The sequence below is a fragment of the Salmo salar genome, chromosome 13, assembly GCF_965601325.2.
Source record: "Salmo salar chromosome 13, fSalSal1, whole genome shotgun sequence".
Taxonomy (NCBI): Eukaryota; Metazoa; Chordata; class Actinopteri; order Salmoniformes; family Salmonidae; genus Salmo; species Salmo salar.
In genome coordinates this window covers 99,272,501-99,293,760 of record NC_138303.1, presented here as the reverse complement: position 1 = coordinate 99,293,760, position 21,260 = coordinate 99,272,501, and the positions used below count along the sequence as shown (strand labels likewise).

The window sequence follows — 21,260 nt, the reverse complement described above, 5'->3', positions numbered from 1 at the left end:
ATGTAGTCAATTACATCAGCTAGAAATATGTAGTCAATTACATCAGCTAAGAATATGTAGTCAATTACATCAGCTAGAAATATGTAGTCAATTACATCAGCTAGAAATATGTAGGCAATTACATCAGCTAAGAATATGTAGTCAATTACATCAGCTAAGAATATGTAGTCAATTACATCAGCTAGAAATATGTAGTCAATTACATCAGCTAGGAATATGTAGTCAATTACATCAGCTAAGAATATGTAGTCAATTACATCAGCTAGAAATATGTAGTCAATTACATCAGCTAAGAATATGTAGTCAATTACATCAGTAAGGAATATGTAGTCAATTACATCAGCTAGGAATATGAGTCAATTACATCAGCTAGGAATATGAGTCAATTACATCAGCTAGGAATATGAGTCAATTACATCAGCTAAGAATATGTAGTCAATTACATCAGCTAGAAAAATGTAGTCAATTACATCAGCTAGAAATGTGTAGTCAATTACATCAGCTAAGAATATGTAGTCAATTACATCAGCTAGGAATATGTAGTCAATTACATCAGCTAGGAATATGTAGTCAATTACATCAGCTAGAAATATGTAGTCAATTACATCAGCTAAGAATATGGAGTCAATTACATCAGCTAAGAATATGGAGTCATGTCACGACACCGACGGATGGTGGCACCCCCCCTCGACCGGGCGGGGCTCGGCGGTCGTCGTCGCCGGCCTACTAGCTGCCATCGATCCTTTTTGTTTCACTTTCTGTTGGTTAGGTCTAGGTAGGCACGCACCTGTTTTGGGTTAGTTATTAGTAGGGGGGGTTATTTAGTTTAGCGTAGTATGTCTGTGTTTGTGCGTGATTATGTTCCTTGTCAGGTTTGTGTGCTTGAGGAACGTGTGTTTTTTTCCCCCTCTGCCTGTGGTTGGGTTTTTGTGTTTTACCACCGCAGAAGTATTTGAGGGCTGCGTCCCTATTTTCTGACGACCATAACAGTTTTCTTGAATTAAAGTGTGTTCAAGAATTCACTGTCTCCTGCGCCTGACTCTACCTCTCCTGCTTTCTTGAGCCAGCCTTGACAAGTCAATTACATCAGCTAAGAATATGTAGTCAATTACATCAGCTAGAAATATGTAGTCAATTACATCAGCTAGGAATATGTAGTCAATTACATCAGCTAGGAATATGTAGTCAATTACATCAGCTAGAAAGATGTAGTCAATTACATCAGCTAAGAATATGTAGTCAATTACATCAGCTAGAAATATGTAGTCAATTACATCAGCTAGGAATATGTAGTCAATTACATCAGCTAGGAATATGTAGTCAATTACATCAGCTAGGAATATGTAGTCAATTACATCAGCTAGGAATATGTAGTCAATTACATCAGCTAGGAATATGTAGTCAATTACATCAGCTAGGAATATGTAGTCAATTACATCAGCTAGAAATATGTAGTCAATTACATCAGCTAGAAATATGTAGTCAATTACATCAGCTAAGAATATGTAGTCAATTACATCAGCTAAGAATATGTAGTCAATTACATCAGCTAGAAATATGTAGTCAATTACATCAGCTAAGAATATGTAGTCAATTACATCAGCTAGAAATATGTAGTCAATTACATCAGCTAGAAATATGTAGGCAATTACATCAGCTAAGAATATGTAGTCAATTACATCAGCTAAGAATATGTAGTCAATTACATCAGCTAGAAATATGTAGTCAATTACATCAGCTAGGAATATGTAGTCAATTACATCAGCTAAGAATATGTAGTCAATTACATCAGCTAGAAATATGTAGTCAATTACATCAGCTAAGAATATGTAGTCAATTACATCAGTAAGGAATATGTAGTCAATTACATCAGCTAGGAATATGAGTCAATTACATCAGCTAGGAATATGAGTCAATTACATCAGCTAGGAATATGAGTCAATTACATCAGCTAAGAATATGTAGTCAATTACATCAGCTAGAAAAATGTAGTCAATTACATCAGCTAGAAATGTGTAGTCAATTACATCAGCTAAGAATATGTAGTCAATTACATCAGCTAGGAATATGTAGTCAATTACATCAGCTAGGAATATGTAGTCAATTACATCAGCTAGAAATATGTAGTCAATTACATCAGCTAAGAATATGGAGTCAATTACATCAGCTAAGAATATGGAGTCATGTCACGACACCGACGGATGGTGGCACCCCCCCTCGACCGGGCGGGGCTCGGCGTTCGTCGTCGCCGGCCTACTAGCTGCCATCGATCCTTTTTGTTTCACTTTCTGTTGGTTAGGTCTAGGTAGGCACGCACCTGTTTTGGGTTAGTTATTAGTAGGGGGGGTTATTTAGTTTAGCGTAGTATGTCTGTGTTTGTGCGTGATTATGTTCCTTGTCAGGTTTGTGTGCTTGAGGAACGTGTGTTTTTTTCCCCCTCTGCCTGTGGTTGGGTTTTTGTGTTTTACCACCGCAGAAGTATTTGAGGGCTGCGTCCCTATTTTCTGACGACCATAACAGTTTTCTTGAATTAAAGTGTGTTCAAGAATTCACTGTCTCCTGCGCCTGACTCTACCTCTCCTGCTTTCTTGAGCCAGCCTTGACAAGTCAATTACATCAGCTAAGAATATGTAGTCAATTACATCAGCTAGAAATATGTAGTCAATTACATCAGCTAGGAATATGTAGTCAATTACATCAGCTAGGAATATGTAGTCAATTACATCAGCTAAGAATATGTAGTCAATTACATCAGCTAGAAATATGTAGTCAATTACATCAGCTAGGAATATGTAGTCAATTACATCAGCTAGGAATATGTAGTCAATTACATCAGCTAGAAAGATGTAGTCAATTACATCAGCTAAGAATATGTAGTCAATTACATCAGCTAGAAATATGTAGTCAATTACATCAGCTAGGAATATGTAGTCAATTACATCAGCTAGGAATATGTAGTCAATTACATCAGCTAGGAATATGTAGTCAATTACATCAGCTAGGAATATGTAGTCAATTACATCAGCTAGGAATATGTAGTCAATTACATCAGCTAGAAATATGTAGTCAATTACATCACCTAGGGGTTATCAGTGCAACTCAAAAGTTCTCCTGTCAATGTTGTTCTCTGTACCGTAGTAATTCTCTTTGTTGTCTGTAACATACTAGTCTTACTACAGAAAGAGTTTCTCTGGTCACGTTCTCTAGTAGACTTTATGGACACTTCTAGATATACCTGGATGTTATTTAGTGGCCTTGATGTGGGATTGCAGTGGTGGACTTTGTTGTGGTAGTAAAGTGGGGGTGAGAGGTCAGACTCCAGAGGTTAGAGGTCATGGGCTCTGGTTCAAGGTTCTAATGGAAACCATATGTACGCTCACACACAAACAACAACATCCGGTGCCCCAACTTCAATCAGACGGCCTGGGGCTCTATTCAATCCGTATCGTGGAAGTTCAGCACCAAAGCCCAATTGTATTTTAAAGGCAATTCTCCCTTGTTGGCGGAGAACCCAGTCACGGTAAACGCTGCATATGTCGGCTCAATCTGAAATGAGCTTAAAATGTATAGCAAACACTTCAGCGATACATATTGAATTGAGCCCATGGCTGATAACCTCTCTGTGGCCCGTCAAAGGAAAGGGTCAGTATCAGTGCGGCCTAATATACACCAGAAACACCAGTTTTAAATCTGTTTGGATTAAGGACTTTCTCACGCACTGGCCAAGGAGATGTCTCTCTCTCTCTGTCTCTCTCCCTCTCCCTCCCTCCAGCCTCTCTTTGCCTCTGTAATTACTTCCTTCACCTCCTCCTCTACTCCTGTCTCTCACCCGTCTCTTCCTGAGCTGTAGAAAGGGCAGATTGAAGTGAAGACAGTGCTTTCCTCCACAGTCTCGCTGGCGGAGGCCAAAAGGTCACTGGTTCAAATCCCACTTAAGACCATGCATTGACGTAGGCCATCTGTCATGGCCGGCCTGGGCTCTAATAAAGACTGTCTAATTTGGAGGGGATGACATGCAGGCTGGGATGTGAGGCTCCACAGAGCCTGATCTGAAGGGAGGGTAAGCCTGGTGGCCCGGTGGGCACAGAGGTCAGACACAAGTTGATGGGATGGCTGAGATCTGACTGGGGCCGCGGTACTCAATCACACACACACACACCGGCATGCACTCAAGCATAGGCAGGCAGACTGGTTGGACAGGCACATGTGATCAGCACTAGGGACACCAGTTTATGATCAGAGTGTAAATTCTGTTGACTGTTCACCAAAACAGGGGATGTGGTGTCTGTTCTTCTTACAACAGTTCATTTTAATTGCCTTTACAAAAATGTTGTTGTTTTGATATCCCCATGTCAAGATATTGAAGCAATGAAAAGTGAATGGAAAAGTGAAAGGAAGCAATGATTTCTGAAGGGGGGAACAATCGTACCTGTCCCCATTCCCCTAGGATCCATCTAGGTGGTGGACAGCGTCCCAGACTGCAGCGGGTCCTGATGGGGGGCTTGTTGTGGGCGGGACAGTGGGCAGGGGGGAAGGTCTTGGTCAGGTTGCTGCTCTTACACAGCACGATGCGGTGCTTGAACCCAGGGCCACATTTGGGTGTACACTGGGGGACAGAAGGAACAACACACAAGCTCAATAAAACTATTCAACTTATTCTAGGTCTCTATTGAAACCACTGCTGTAACTCAAAGCGATTCCAGCTGAAAGAACTGGTTAAAATGTCAGCATTATGTTTTTCCTGCTGGGATGTCAACAAGTGAAAAGGGGTAGTCCTTCTCTCACCTCTGACCAATCCAGAGTGACCCACTGAGGGGGGCAGGACTGGTTGTTGCAGGCTTCTCGTTCTATTGGTCGGTGCGTCAGACAGTGGCTGTCCTCCAGGGTCTCCTCCTCGGCAGGCCCAATTTTCCTGATACAGAGAACCGTCCGCGTCCGTATCCCACCATCACACGTCTTCCCACAGTCCAACCAGTCCCCAATAAACCACCTACAACAACACAACCACACAATGGTGTAAAGTACTTAAGTAACAATACTTTAAGGTACTACTTAAGTCGTTTTTATGGGTATCTGTACCCAACAACAACTTTTACATCACTACATTCCTAAAGAAAATAATGCACTTTTTACTCCATATATTTTCCCTGACACCCAAAAGTACACATTACATGTTAAATGCTTAGCAGGACAGGAAAATGGTCCAATTCATACACTTATCAAGAGATGGTGGGCTCACTAAACACGAACACTTTGTGACCATGGACCTCCTTAAATAAAATATTTGCTTAGTACATTACATTACATTACATTGCTTAGTATAAGGAATGTGAAATGATTTATACTTTTACATTTACTTTTGATACTTAAGTATATATATATATATTTATATTTATTTTATTTCACCTTTATTTAACCAGGTAGGTCAGTTGAGAGCAAGTTCTCATTTACAACTGCGACCTGGCCAAAATAAAGCAAAGCAGTGCGACACAAACAACAACACAGAGTTACACACGGAATAAACAAACATACAGTCAATAACACAATAGAAAAGTCTATATACAGTGTGTGCAAATGAAGTAAGTTTAGGGAGGTAAGATAATAAATAGGCCATAGTGGCGAAATAATTACAACTTAGCAATTTAAACACTGGAGTGATAGATGTGCAGAAGATGAATGTGCAAGTAGAGATACCGCGGTGCAAAGGAGAATTTTAAAAAAAATATGTGGATGAGGTAGTTCAATGGGCTATTTACAGATGGGCTATGTACAGATGGGCTATGTACAGATGCAATATCTGAAAGCTGCTCTGACAGCTGATGCTTAAAGTTAGTGAGGGAGATATGAGTCTCCAGCTTCAGTGATTTTTGCAGTTCGTTCCAGTCATTGGCAGCAGAGAACATGAAGGAAAGGCGGCCAAAGGAGGAATTGGCTTTGGGGGTGACCAGTGAATATTACCTGCTGGAGCACGTGCTACGGGTGGGTGTTGCTATGGTGACCAGTGAGCTGAGATAAGGCGAAGCTTTAACTAGCAAAAACGTATAGATGACCTGGAGCCAGTGGGTTTGGCGACAAATATGAAGCGAGGCCAGTCAGCGAGAGCATACAGGCCGCAGTGGTGGGTAGTATATGGGGCTTTGGTGACAAAACGGATGGCACTGTGATAGACTGCATCCAATTTGCTGAGTAGAGTGTTGGAGGCTATTTTGTAAATGACATCGCTGAAGTAAAGAATCGGTAGGATAGTCAGTTTTATGAGGGTATGTTTGGCAGCATGAGTGAAGGATGCTTTGTTGCAAAATAGGAAGCCGATTCTAGATTTAATTTTGGATTGGAGATGCTTAATGTGAGTCTGGAAGGAGAGTTTACAGTCTAACCAGACACCTAGGTATTTGTAGTTGTTCACATATTCTAAGTCAGAATCGTCCAGAGTAGTGATGCTAGCCTGTTAGGGCTAGGGGGCAGTATTGACACGGCTGGATAAAAAACATACCCGATTTAATCTGGTTACCACTCCTACCCAGTAACTAGAATATGCATATACTTATTACATATGGATAGAAAACACCCTAAAGTTTCTAAAACTGTTTGAATGGTGTCTGTGAGTATAACAGAACTCAAATGGCAGGTCAAAACCTGAGAGATTCCTTTACAGGAAGTGGCCTGTCTGACCATTTCTTGAACTTCTTTTCCATCTCTATCTTTTACTAAGGATCTCTGCTCTAACGTGACACTTCCCACGTCGTCCATAGGCGCTCAGAGCCCGGGAAAAAACAGAATGTCGTCATTCCAGCCCCAGGCTGAAACACATTATCGCCTTTCTCAAGTGGCCGATCAAGGGACTCTGGGCTTATGCGCGTGACCCGACCGCCCCTGCCTTTGTGATTTTTTCCTCTGTTTGCCGAAAAGGAGATTCCCTGTCGGAATATTATCGCTTTTCTACGAGAAAAATGGCGTAAAAATTGATTTTAAACAGCGGTTGACATGCTTCGAAGTACGGTAATGGAATATTTCGAATTTTATTGTCACGAATTGCGCCATGCGCGCGACACTTCTTTACCATTTCGGATAGTGTCTGGAACGCATGAACAAAACGCCGCTATTCGGATATAACGATGGATTATTTTGGACCAAACCAACATTTGTTATTGAAGTAGACGTCCTGGGAGTGCATTCTGACGAAGACAACAAAAGGTAATCAAACTTTTATAATAGTAAATATGATTATGGTGAGTGCTAAACTTGCCGGGTGTCTAAATAGCGAGCCCGTGATGCCTGGGCTATGTACTTAGAATATTGCAAAATGTGCTTTCACCAAAAAGCTATTTTAAAATCGGACATATCGAGTGCATAGAGGAGGTCTGTATCTATAATTCTTAAAATAATTGTTATGCTTTTTGTGAACGTTTATCGTGAGTAATTTAGTAAAATGTTAGCGAATTCCCCGGAAGTTTGCGGGGGCTATGCTAGTTCTGAACGTCACATGCTAATGTAAAAAGCTGGTTTTTGATATAAATATGAACTTGATTGAACAAAACATGCATGTATTGTATAACATAATGTCCTAGGGTTGTCATCTGATGAAGATCATCAAAGGTGAGTGCTGCATTTAGCTGTCTTCTGGGTTTTGGTGACATTATATGCTGGCTTGAAAAATGGGTGTCTGATTATTTCTGGCTTGGTACTCTGCTGACATAATCTAATGTTTTGCTTTCGTTGTAAAGCCTTTTTGAAATCGGACAGTGTGGTTAGATTAACGAGAGTCTTGTCTTTAAATAGCTGTAAAATAGTCATATGTTTGAGAAATTGAAGTAATAGGATTTTTAAGGTTTTGAAAATCGCGCCACAGGCTGCAAGTGGCTGTTACGTAGGTGGGACGCCAGCGTCCCACCTAGCCCATAGAGGCTAGGCGGGCTGGCAGGTGTGGGCAGCAATCGGTTAAAGAGCATGCATTTAGTTTTACTTGCATTTAAGAGAAGTTGGAGACCACGGAAGGAGAGTTGTATGGCATTGAAGCTCGTCTGGAGGTTAGTTAACACAGTGTCCAAAGAAGGGCCAGAAGTATACAAAATGGTGTCGCCTGCGTAAAGGTGGATCAGAGAATCAACAGCAGCAAGAGCGACATCATTGATGTATACAGAGAAAAGAGTCGGCCCGAGAATTGAACCCTGTGGCACCCCCATAGAGACTGCCAGAGGTCAGATTGCCTAAAGGTACGGTGGGATTCGAAATGGTCAGTGATCTGTTTGTTAACTTGGCTTTCGAAGACCTTAGATAGGCAGGGTAGGATAGATATAGGTCTGTTACAGTTTGGGTCTAGGGTGTCTCCCCTTTTGAAGAGGGGGATGACCGCGGCAGCTTTCCAATCTTTGGGGATCTCAGACGATACGAAAGAGAGGTTGAACAAGCTAGTAATAGGGGTTGCAACAATTGCGTCGGATAATTTTAAAAAGAGAGGGTCCAGATTTTGCAGCTCTTTCAGAACATCAGCTATCTGGATTTGGGTGAAGGAGAAATGAGGGAGGCTTGGGCAAGTTGCTGTGGGGTGTGCAGAGCTGTTGACAGAGTTAGGGGTAGCCAGGTGGAAAGCCTGGCCAGCCGTAGAAAAATGCTTATTGAAATTCTCAATTATCGTGGATTTATCAGTGGTGACAGTGGATCGTGGATTTATCGGTGGTGACAGTGGATCGTGGATTTATCAGTGGTGACAGTGGATCGTGGATTTATCAGTGGTGACAGTGGATCGTGGATTTATCAGTGGTGACAGTGGATCGTGGATTTATCAGTGGTGACAGTGGATCGTGGATTTATCAGTGGTGACAGTGGATCGTGGATTTATCAGTGGTGACAGTGGATCGTGGATTTATCAGTGGTGACAGTGGATCGTGGATTTATCGGTGATGATATTTAAAAACAAATACTTTTACTCAAGTAGTATTTTACTGGGTGACTTTCACTTTTACTTGAGTAATTTTCTATTAAGATACCTTTACTTTTACTCAAGTGTGACAACTGGGTACTTTTTCCACCACTGCAACCACAATGGAACAACGACTTAACCACAATGAACTGTCACTTTAACTTATCTATTGGAACCATATGGATCAGATCATTATTCATACGGCTGACAGTACTATACAGTTGATTTAAATTGCATATTGTTTCAGGTGTACACTGAGTGCACAAAACATTAGGAGCAACATCCTAATATTGCCCTCAGGACAGCCTCAATTCGTTGTGGCTTGTCTCTATAAGGTGTCTAAAGCGTGGCACACGGATGCTGGCCCATGTTGACTTCAATGCTTCCAACAGTTGTGTCAAGTTGGCTGGATGCCCTTTGGGTGGTGGACCTTTCTTGATACACACTGAAAAACTGTTGAGCGTGAAAAACCCAGAAGTGTTGCATTTCTTGACACTCTCAAACCTGTGCGCCTGACACCTACTACCATACCCCATTCAAGCACTTAAATATTTTGTCTTGTCCATTCACCCTCTGAATGGCACACATGTCTCAATTGTCTCAATGCTTAAAAATCCTTCTTTAACCTGCCTCCTCCCCTTCATCTACACTGATTGAAATGGATTTAACATAAATAAGGGATCATAGCTTTCACCTGTATTCACCAGGTCAGTCTATGTCATGGAAAGAGCATGTTCCTAATGTTTTGTACACACAGTGTGTATTCTGCAGTAAATAAGAGTGTTTTCTTGTATATATACCAAGACTAATTCAGAACACAGCGACAGGGTCGTCTCCAGGGTCGTCTCCAGGGTCGCTCTTAGGCTCTGGAACTTCCTCTATCCAGCCATCTGTGACCCCTCCCCCCTTCTCTATTTATTCACGTTTCTGTTTTGTCTGATGTTGTTTTTTTGTTTTATTTTCACAAGCGACTTTGGGTCATTGAAAAGCGCTGTATAAGTCACATGTAAAATATTATTATTATTATTACTATTATTATTATTATTACTACAACCAACACAGATATATAGACTGTGAGCCGTTACAGCCCTGAATCCATTTCACATCATCTACAGGAATGTATCCAAAATGAACAATGTCTCCCAATATCTGGGTTGCCAACAATCATGTTTACACGCTCATGTTGAGACAGTACTGTGAATACTATGTTAGTGTTCCTGATTGAAAAATCACAGCATGTGTTTGTTGCAGTTCAGTTAGATACTGCAATGGACAACAAGGGATTGTCTGAGATTCTGAGAAGAGAAGAAAGGAATCCGCTAACCAGCTGAATACACATAGAAAGTGGCCCTTAATGAAGTGAGTTGATAAATTCAAAGATAGCTTTCTTGGACATTGGGTGAAGCCAGGAACGGCTTAAGACCAGAACTTCACATCGGTTCATTACAGATGCCCATCCGTAATGACTCACTCATATACACCCCTATATACACACACACCACTATTGGCAGACTGCTTCAGCCCATTGGCCAACAGTATTTAATCCCTTCAACCTATTGGCCAACAGTATTTAATTCCTTCACCCCATTGGCCAACAGAATTTAATCCCTTCACCCTATTGGCCAACTATTTTTAATCCATTCAGCCTATTGGCCAACATAATTGAATCCCTTCAGGCCATTGGCCAACAGTAATTAATCCCTTCAGCCTATTGGCCAACTGTTTTTAATCCATTCAGCCTATTGGCCAACTGCTTTTAATCCATTCAGCCTATTGGCCAACAGAATTTAATCCATTCAGCCCATTGGCCAACAGTAATTAATCCCTCTTTTTCCAATGGAACATCTGAGACATGATTGAACTCTGTCTGACCGTTCCCCCAGCCCTCGGAAAGAAGCTAAGCACATTTGGCCACAACACACACACACACCTACACACACTAAGACCTCTCTGTGAGGAAGGAGAACCCACCAGTTCTGCCCTCTCCCATAGCAACAATTCACCTGGTCATAATAATTACAGAGAGAAGAGTTACCATGCCAACAATTTCATTACACAGAATGCTTTCTCAACCAATGGCCTGATAAACATCTGTGCATGTAGAATGTTCATTCTATTTCTATGCATGTACTTGTATTTGTGAGAGGTTGAATGCACCAAGCTGTCTGTTTTAACTACTGACACACAGCTCAGACACCCATGCATACCTCACAAGACATGCCACAAGAGGTCTCTTCACAGTCCCCAAGTCCAGAACAGACTATGGGAGGCGCACAGTACTACATAGAGCCATGACTACATGGAACTCTATTCTACATCAGGTAACTAATGCAGTCACTTTAAACCATTGGGGAAGGCCATTCTACTTAAATTGGCTTCTCAGCTCTCTCTCTCTCTCTCTCTCTCTCTCTCTCTCTCTCTCTCTCTCTCTCTCTCTCTCTCTCTCTCTCTCTCTCTCTCTCTCTCTCTCTCTCTCTCTCTCTCTCTCTCTCTCTCTCTCTCTCTCTCTCTCTCTCTCTCTCTCCTCTCTCTCTCTCTCATAGGATAAGCTACAGTATCCCTAGTGATTAGTCAGAACTGTTGAGTGTCTGCTGAGAAAGTAAAACAGGGGGCAGTGAGAATCTGCAAACTCAGGCTAAGCTTGGCTTGGCTTGGCTTGGCTTGGCTTGGCCCATACAGGACGTCATCAGAATGACACAGCCAGGAGTAAAGTGCTGTTTGACTGTGTCAGTGACTCAGTTACTCTAAGTTCTAACACATGTAGTGGGTAGGAGTTTTAACAGTGTGGCTGTGTTGAGGGGTAATAACTCTGTCTGTGTCTTTTGAATGCAGTATGTGATTAATAATGTTTATGTGGTTCAGTGTTTGGTGCAGGGTGGTTAATAATGTTTATGTGGTTCAGTGTTTGGTGCAGGGTGGTTAATAATGTTTATGTGGTTCAGTGTTTGGTGCAGGGTGGTTAATAATGTTTATGTGGTTCAGTGTTTGGTGTAGGGTGGTTAATAATGTTTATGTGGTTCAGTGTTTGGTGTAGGGTGGTTAATAATGTTTATGTGGTTCAGTGTTTGGTGCAGGGTGGTTAATAATGTTTATGTGGTTCAGTGTTTGGTGCAGGGTGGTTAATAATGTTTATGTGGTTCAGTGTTTGGTGCAGGGTGGTTAATAATGTTTATGTGGTTCAGTGTTTGATGCAGGGTGGTTAATAATGTTTATGTGGTTCAGTGTTTGGTGCAGGGTGGTTAATAATGTTTATGTGGCTCAGTGTTTGGTGCAGGGTGGTTAATAATGTTTATGTGGTTCAGTGTTTGGTGCAGGGTGGTTAATAATGTTTATGTGGTTCAGTGTTTGGTGCAGGGTGGTTAATAATGTTTATGTGGTTCAGTGTTTGATGCAGGGTGGTTAATAATGTTTTTGTGGTTCAGTGTTTGGTGCAGGGTGGTTAATAATGTTTATGTGGTTCAGTGTTTGGTGCAGGGTGGTTAATAGTGTTTATCTGGTTTAGTATTTGGTGCAGGGTGGTTAATAGTGTGTGTGTGTGTATGTTTCACCAGTGTTCAGCGCAGTGTGGGCTGGGCCAGCAGATGCGGACAGTGCAGTGTCTCTCCTATACAGGCCAGCCCTCCAGTGACTGTCCCGAAGGCCTCAGACCCCCCAACATGCAGCAGTGTGAGAGCAAGTGTGGGGCCACGCCCATCACCAACGAAGACGTTGGTCATTTTAAACATTTCCACTTTTTGACGTAAAACAAGCTCGGAAAATAGTAAACAAATAAAGTTCTAAATCATTGACGTTTTATTTGAGCATTTTCTTCAAAAAACGTTTCACAGCTTGCGGGCTCCTTGAAGGTAAATTAACATAGCAAGTCATAATCGTTTTCATGAAATATTTTTCTTATCCAGAGCCTTAACTTCTGGCGGAGCTAAATGCTTGTTCAGTCAGTCCTCTCAGGGCCAGCCCCAGGCATCTCAGGGCCAGCCCCAGGCATCTCAGGGCCAGCCCCAGGCATGAGACCCCCGGCCGCTAGGGGGCCCCGGACCAAATTATTATTTTTTTTTTTTTTTTTATTAGGAACTCAGTCGGGATCTCAACTTACTGTTAGAATACACAAGGGGCAGTTTCGAAATGTTATTGTGCATCAGAAATGTTTATCTTGTCATGTCAGTCCCTGACAGTCACTCAATTAGCCCATGTCAGAAAACCCTTTTTTAATTGGTAAATTAGTGTAGCCAGCTATGTAAACTTGGTAATCATGGCTGAATTACTGACCGGGCATGAAGGGCACGTGCCCAGGGCCCTGAGTTTCACCATTGATTGTGTTAGTCACTCTCACTCAGATATCATATTAACATCGCATAAGTCATGGCAGAATGTGTAGAATTGCAGGAAATTAGTACAAAAATTGCTAAATCTTGTTTCCGCCTCATGTCAAAATGTGTAGAATTGCAGAAACTTGCTTTAAAATTGCAACATTAAATCTCTCTTAGGGCCCCCAAAAGGCTGAATCTTCTGAACCCACTCCACTCACTAACTACTGTTAGTTGGTCTCTGGTTGTGTGTCATTAAAAGGTTGTATGTAATACATGTTCTGGACCTGAGGTCCAACAGTATTAGTATTTTCTCTGAGCCAAGTTAGCATGCAGTACACCCATCCAGCATAGTTTAGCACGATTATCTTTCTGTTCCAAGATGGACATGAGGTTCACAGCGTCTGAGGGTCTTACATACTGTAAGTGATCGCTGTATTGTATTGTATTGTATTGTACTGTATTGTATGTGATGTTGGTTGAGCGTGACAGGCATCTACTGTGCATGACCACTGTATAGTACTGTGTTGAGCTGTACTGTGCTGTATAGTGCTGTATTGAGTCGTATAGTACTGTATTGAGCAGTACTGTCCTGTATAGTACTGTATTGAGCCGCTTTGTCCAGTATAGTACTGTGTTGAGCCGTTTTCTCCTGTATAGCACTGTATTGAGCAGTACTGTGCTGTATAGTGCTGTGTTGAGCTGTACTGTGCTGTATAGTGCTGTATTGAGCCATATTGTCCTATATAGTACTGTATTGAGCCGTTTTGTCCTGTATAGTACTGTATTGAGCAGTACTGTGCTGTATAGTACTGTATTGAGCCGTATTGACCTGTATAGTACTGTATTGAGCCGTTTTGTCCTGTATAGTACTGTATTGAGCAGTACTGTGCTGTATAGTACTGTATTGAGCAGTACTGTGCTGTATAGTACTGTATTGAGCCATATTGACCTGTATAGTACTGTGTTGAGCCGTTTTGTCCTGTATAGTACTGTATTGAGCAGTACTGTGCTGTATAGTACTGTATGTGATGTGAAGGTCTTACAGTACGTACTCTGGGGGGCAGAGTTCAGTGTTGCAGGACCTCTGGTTCCCTGGAGGTTTGCTTTCTGCTTCACAGTAGCTGTTTTGCACCACAGAGTTATCATCCAGACGCTTACACACCACTCCCTGCTTCTGGGAACCTAGCAGGCAAGGGAGTACAAACACAACACCCAGTTAATATCCAATCTCTTACTGTGTGATGCACTGCTTCCTGAGAACCCTGACAGAGAAGTAGTCTGGGACATCCCTGACCTTGGAGCAACGTAAGCTTATAGGCAAATGCATTCAAAGATGTCAGAAGTAAGCCGCCTGGCTCAAGAGTCTAACAGAGAAGAGGAGCAAAAACCCACACAACAGCCATGTCCCTGATTAACTACTGATTCCTGAAAATGTAAGAAAATACAGTATCGAAATCAGTGTTATTCTCCTGCACGTGACCCATGTTACTCTCCTGCACGTGACCCAGAGTGCAGTGTGTCCTGTGTGTCTGTGTTTGGGTGGAGAAGTAAGGTATGGTTTCAGTCTGTAGTAGAAGCAGACGTGTAAATGCCTGGTACCTTGCAGGGTATCTTGGCAAATCACTTTTACAGAGCTGCAGCTCTTTACTTTGGCTGCTGGAGTCTGATGGCTACCATATCGCTGTCACCCAACCCTCTGTGTGTGTGTGTGTGTGTGTGTGTGTGTGTGTGTGTGTGTGTGTGTGTGTGTGTGTGTGTGTGTGTGTGTGTGTGTGTGTGTGTGTGTGTGTGTGTGTGGCGAGAGCGTGTGTGTGTGTGTGTGTGAGAGAGAGAGCGTGTGTGTGTGTGTGTGTGTGTGTGTGTGTGTGTGTGTGTGTGTGTGTGTGTGTGTGTGTGAGAGCGTGTGTGAGAGCGTGTGTGAGAGCGTGTGTGTGTGTGTGTGTGTGTGTGTGTGTGTGTGTGTGTGTGTGTGTGTGAGAGCGTGTGTGTGTGTGTGTGTGTGTGTGTGTGGCCTCTCTATGGGGTCTAAATGGGACATATCCTACACCATACTGGTCTGACTGGTGTAACGAGATATGCATGTGTGTATGGTGACAGAGAGAGAGTGTGTGTCTGCCTGCTTGCCTGAGTGTCTGTCTGTGAGCGTGTGTACATGTGAAGGTATTTGTATAGTGGTACAAACACCAATAGTACAGCTGACATATGGATTGGTGGTAGAGTATCATGCTTGGAGAGGGTAGGGAAACTGAAGTGGCCAGGATGGATGTCAGAAGAGCTTGTATTAGCACAGCGATGTATTAAATGAAACTTTCTCATTAAGAGTGTCAGCTAAATTCACCGGCTATATGATTCAAGGCCCACATCCAAAGTCTAAGGATCTGTTGTGTTGAGTTTGATACGGTGTAAAAGGTATCCAGAATGTCATCTACATTGCAATACAACGGTATACACATCTACATGGCATCTAGAGCTCTTTGCTTTGGTCCAGCATAGATCTCCTTTCTCAAAAACGATCTTTTTAAAAACTTTTTTACTTCTGTGTGTTTTTTTTGTTGCTAGAATATTGCAGGCATTTAGTGGCCATTCTTGAGAGAAACAGTATTTATTGTTTCATAAAAGCCCATTGCTTTTGGTGGTAAAATGATTTGGTTTAGTCATTGTTGAGGCAGTGGTGGACATTTCACTGTGGTTTCAGAGTTAGGAGGTTTCAATATGCAGTAGGACAAGGGTTTTGGAGCAGCAGTCATCTGTGTGTTTGGCTTGTCTCTCTCTCACCACAGCCACTGTATCTCTGACAAGTCAGACTGTATGCTAGCTAGCCCTGGTTAACCAGAAGACATTCAAAGCAGCTCATTCATAGAAATTACACCATATTCTTGTGCTTGGCTTAAATATGTAAAACACATGTTCGTTTTTCCTTAAAAGCTAAATCTCCATTTAGAAAGCAATAACGTTATGATCCTACACACCCATGTCAAAGTATCTTTCTGGGTTAGCCCCAAATTATTCTCCACTATTTCCAGAAGTATTGGTTGGTCAGGATTGGAAAGACACAATGTATCTCATGTTGGAGAAAGATACTATTATTTAACAGAAAACAATAAATGGCCTCCCGAGTGGAGCAGCATCGCAGTGCTTGAGGCGTCACTACAGCCCCAGGCTGTGTCACAGCTGGCCGTGACCGGGAAACCCATGAGTTTGGCCCAGTGCCGTCAGGGTTAGGGGATGGGCTGGGCACCTGCAAGCCGACTCCAATCGCCAGTTGTATGGTGTTTCCTCCGACACATTGGTGCGGCTGGCTTCCGGGTTAAGCGAGCAGTGTGTCAAGAAGCTGTGCGGCTTGGCAGGGTCGTGTTTCGGGGGATGCATGGCTCTCGACCTTTGCCTCTCCTGAGCCCATACAGGAGTTGCAGCGATGGGACAAGACTGTAACTAACAAATGGGAAGAAATTGAAATTGAAAATAATTCAAGAATAATAATAAATAACTGAAAAACAGTCCCAGCCTGTAACCATATCCTAAAGAAAAATAACATATGTTGTATTGTCACATACACCGGATAGGTGCAGTGAAATGTGTTGTTTTACAGCATCAGCCATAGTAGTACAGCGCCCATGGAGCAAATTAGAGTTACAGTTGAAGTCGGAAGTTTATATACACCTTAGCTAAATATATTTAAACTCAGTTTTTCACAATTCCTGACATTTAATCCTAGTAAAAATTCCCTGTCTTAGGTCAGTTAGGATCACCACTTTATTTTAAGAATGTGAAATGTCAGAATAATAGCAGAGAGAAATATTTCTTTCAGGTTTTATTTCTTTCATCACATTCCCAGTGGGTCAGAAGTTTACATACACTCAATTAGTATTTGGTAGCATTGCCTTTAAATTGTTTAACTTGGGTCAAACGTTTCGGGTAGCTTTCCACAAGCTTCCCACAATAAGTTGGTTGAATTTTGGCCCATTCCTCCTGACAGAGCTGGTGTAACTGAGTCAGGTTTGTAGGCCCCCTTGCTTGCACACGCTTTTTCAGTGCTGCCCACAAATGTTCTATAGGATTGAGGTCAGGGCTTTGTGATGGCCACTCCAATACCTTGACTTTGTTGTCCTTAAGCCATTTTGCCACAACTTTGGAAGTATGCTTGGGGTCATTGTTCATTTGGAAGACCCATTTGCGAGCAAGCTTCAACTTCCTGACTGATGTCTTGAGATATTGCTTCAATATATCCACATAACTTTCCATCCTCATGATGCTATCTATTTTATGAAGTGCACCAGTCCCTCCTGCAGCAAAGCACCCCCACAACATGCTGCTGCCACCCCCGTGCTTTACGGTTGGGATGGTGTTCTTCGGCTTGCAAGCATCCCCCTTTTTCCTCCAAACACAACGATGGTCATTATGGCCAAACAGTTCTATTTTTGTTTCATCAGACCAGAGGACATTTCTCCAAAAAGTACGATCTTTGTCCCCATGTGCAGTTGCAAACCGTAGTCGGCCTTTTTTATGACGGTTTTGGAGCAGTGGCTTCTTCCTTGCTGAGCGGTCTTTCAGGTTATGTTGATATAGGACTTGTTTTACTGTAGATATAGATACTTTGTACCGGTTTCCTCCAGCATCTTCACAAGGTCCTTTGCTGTTGTTCTGGGATTGATTTGGCTGCGTGGTCCCATGGTGTTTATACTTGCATACTATTGTTTGTACAGATGAACGTGGTACCTTCAGGCGTTTGGAAATTACTCCCAAGGATGAACCAGACTTGTGGAGGTCTACAATTTTTCTTCTGAGGTCTTGGCTGATTACTTTGATTTTCCCATGATGTCAAGCAAAGAGGCACTGAGTTTTAAGGTAGGCCTTGAAATATATCCACACGTACACCTCCAATTGACTCAAATGATGTCAATTAGCCTATCAGAAGCTTCTAAAGCCATGACATCCTTTTCTGTAATTTTCCAAGCTTTTTAAAGGCACAGTTAACTTAGTTTATGTAAACTTCAAACCCACTGGAATTGTGATACAGTGAATTATAAGTGAAATAATCTGTCTGTAAACAATTGTTGGAAAAATTACTTGTGTCATGCACAAAGTAGATGTCCTAACCGACTTGACAAAACTATAGTTTGTTAACAAGAAATTTGTGGAGTGGTTGAAAAACGAGTTTTAATGACTCCAACCTAAGTGTATGTAAACTTCCGACTTCAACTGTAAGTGCCTTGCTCAAGGGCACATCGCAAGATCTTTTACCTTCTCCGCTCAGGTATTCAAACCACCTTTTGGTTACTGGCCCAACGCTCTAACCACTAGGCTACCTGCCACCCTATTCCATTAACAGATAGCTAGAACAGCACTGTTAATAGAGAAAGGGGGATACCTAGTCAGTGGTACAACTGAATGCCTTCAACTGAAATGTGTCTTCTCTGAATCAGAGAGGTGCAGGGGCCTGCCTTAATCGGCATCCACGTCATCGGCGCCCGGGGAACAGTGGGTTAACTGCCTTGCTCAGGGGCAGAACAACAGATTTTTACCTTGTCTGTTCGGGGATTCGATCCAGCAACCTTTAGGTTACTGGTCCAACGCTCTAACTAATAAGCAATAGACGTCTGACACCTAAATGAATGCTCCCCAGAGTCTCCATATTTCCAGTGATGTGTTCAGTAGGCACAATGATGAGCGTAGCCAAACTGTTTTGCAACAGAAAGCAGAAATCCGCTTCTTTATTGAAGTAGTACCTCAAGTACCTCCCAGTTTCAAAATTATTTACCCTGCTTGGTGGCTACTGAACAGGACCCAGGACAGATACATTCACTGAGTATACCAAACATTGGCTTTTAGCTTTTAGCTTTTATTTATTCGCACCAAAGAAAAGAAGTGAAAGACAAAACAGTACAGATAAATAACTGGTAAAAACGGTGTGCAGGTGAGGTTGGAAGACCAAATGCGCTGATATGTTTGTTCAATCAGTTAAACAAAGCATATTCATTATAATTGTACATGATATGCTCAGTATACAAGAAAAAACATGTTTGATTATGTGTGTGAGAGTTAGGCTACATGGAGGGGATTATTGGTAGTTTGGTTCATCAGGCTGACCCCCAGTCTTCACTTGAAGTTATTGAGGGATGAGGTTTTGGCAATCTAAAGATAATTATTCCAGAGTATGGTACCTCTGTATCTGATCGACAATTGACTATGTGAGGTGCGTCAATGGGGAGGGTGAAGATCGTCACAGTGTCTTGTGTTATATAGATAGACACCTTCCTAATACTGAGTTTCCGTCCCCCCCCCCCCCTTTTGTCCTCAGAACAGCCTCAATTAGTCAGGGCATGGACTCTACAAGGTGCCGAAAGCGTTCAACAGGGATGCTGGCCCATGTTGACTCTAATGCTTCCCACAGTTGTGTCAAATTGGCTGGATGGTAGAGCATACCTTGATACACACGGGAAACTGTTGAGCATGAAAAACCCATCAGCGTTGCTGTTCTTGACTCAAATGTTGCGCCTGGCACCTACTACCAAACCCCGTTCAAAGGCACTTACATCTTTTGTCTGAATGACACACATACACAGTCCATGTCTCTATTGTCTCAAAGCTTAAAAATCCTTCTTTAACCTGTCTCTTCCCCTTCATCTATACTGATTGAAGTGGATTTAACACTTAAGGGATCGTAGCTTTCACCTGGATTCACCTGGTCAGTCATGGAAATGTTTTGTACACCCAGTGTACATAGGCATGTGGTTGGTGCAGTGCCTACCTCCAGCGCAGGTGGCGGAACAGTCGGACCAGGCCAGGTGGTTCCAGGAGAAGCCCACCTCATTGTCTCCACTTCCTGTCCTCTGGATGGGAACGTTGAACTTATAACGGATCCCGGTGTTCTGTTCCTGGAGAAGAACCTGGAGGTGAGACGAAGACGTTATTTGATTACATGCATTTATAGCATTGGTTTCAGTTCCACATCAAATAATTTCAAGGGCATTCTTTCATGTCGTGACTTCCCTGTCAAAATAAAAGTTAAATAAAATGTGAAAAAACTGAAATCAAACAGCTCAAATGGAATTGACCTAAACCTTAATCCACAGAAAATGTCCCCACTAAAGAGTTATTTGCTGTTTCTCTGCTATACTGAAGCAGAGACTCAAATTTTATCCAATGGGCAGCGGCGGCACTGTGTTTATGTTAGTGTATGTGATACAGAAAGGGACCAGGATTCTGTACAGCTTTCAGTTGCCACAAAGGAATGGCCTGTGGTGGGATGGACAGCTCTGTCTATTCCTAACCCTAACCAGGTTAACGCCAGCCCTATTCCAGTGAAGCTGTGGGGTCTGGTATTTCATGTCCAGGGAAAAGCCACTGTGGTCCTGAGTGCCAATGAGTGGGACGGCTTAGAGAAATACACACAACACACAACACACACAACACACAGCACACACAGCACACACAACACACACAGCACACACACACACACACACAACACACAACACAGACCACACACACACACACACACACACAACACACACAACACACAGCACACACAACACACAGCACACACAGCACACACAACACACACACACACACACAACACACACACAACACACAACACAGACCACACACATACACACACACACACACACAACACACACAGCACACACAGCACACACAACACACACACAGCACACAACACACACAACACACACAACACACAACACAGACCACACACAGCACACACACACACAGCACACACACACACAACACACACGTAACACACACAACATACACAACACACAGAACACACACCACACACAACATACACAACACACACAACACAGACCACACACAGCACACACACACACAACACACACAACACACACACACACACACACACAGACATGCACATGCACACACGCAGATACTCACACATTCCATTACACCCACATGCACACAGACACACACACAAACATACAAGCTTTGTACTTACACACTCAGACTTTCCCATGCCAGAAAACGCTCAAACACACACCCTCACCAAAACACATGCCCAT

The 21,260-nt window shown here is 42.5% G+C and overlaps 1 protein-coding gene across 1 annotated transcript in view; it reads right to left on the bottom strand.

Annotated features, from left to right (window-relative positions):
* LOC106568319 (A disintegrin and metalloproteinase with thrombospondin motifs 6) overlaps positions 1-21,260 on the bottom strand; it is a 200,988-nt gene that overhangs the window by 19,944 nt on the left and 159,784 nt on the right. The window contains exons 20-23 of the mRNA XM_045692499.2: positions 19,976-20,114; positions 14,280-14,409; positions 4,786-4,990; positions 4,430-4,606 (exon numbers count right to left, since the gene is read on the bottom strand). Coding sequence (XP_045548455.1) covers positions 4,430-4,606; positions 4,786-4,990; positions 14,280-14,409; positions 19,976-20,114 — 651 coding nt within the window. The remainder of the gene's footprint in view (positions 1-4,429; positions 4,607-4,785; positions 4,991-14,279; positions 14,410-19,975; positions 20,115-21,260) is intronic.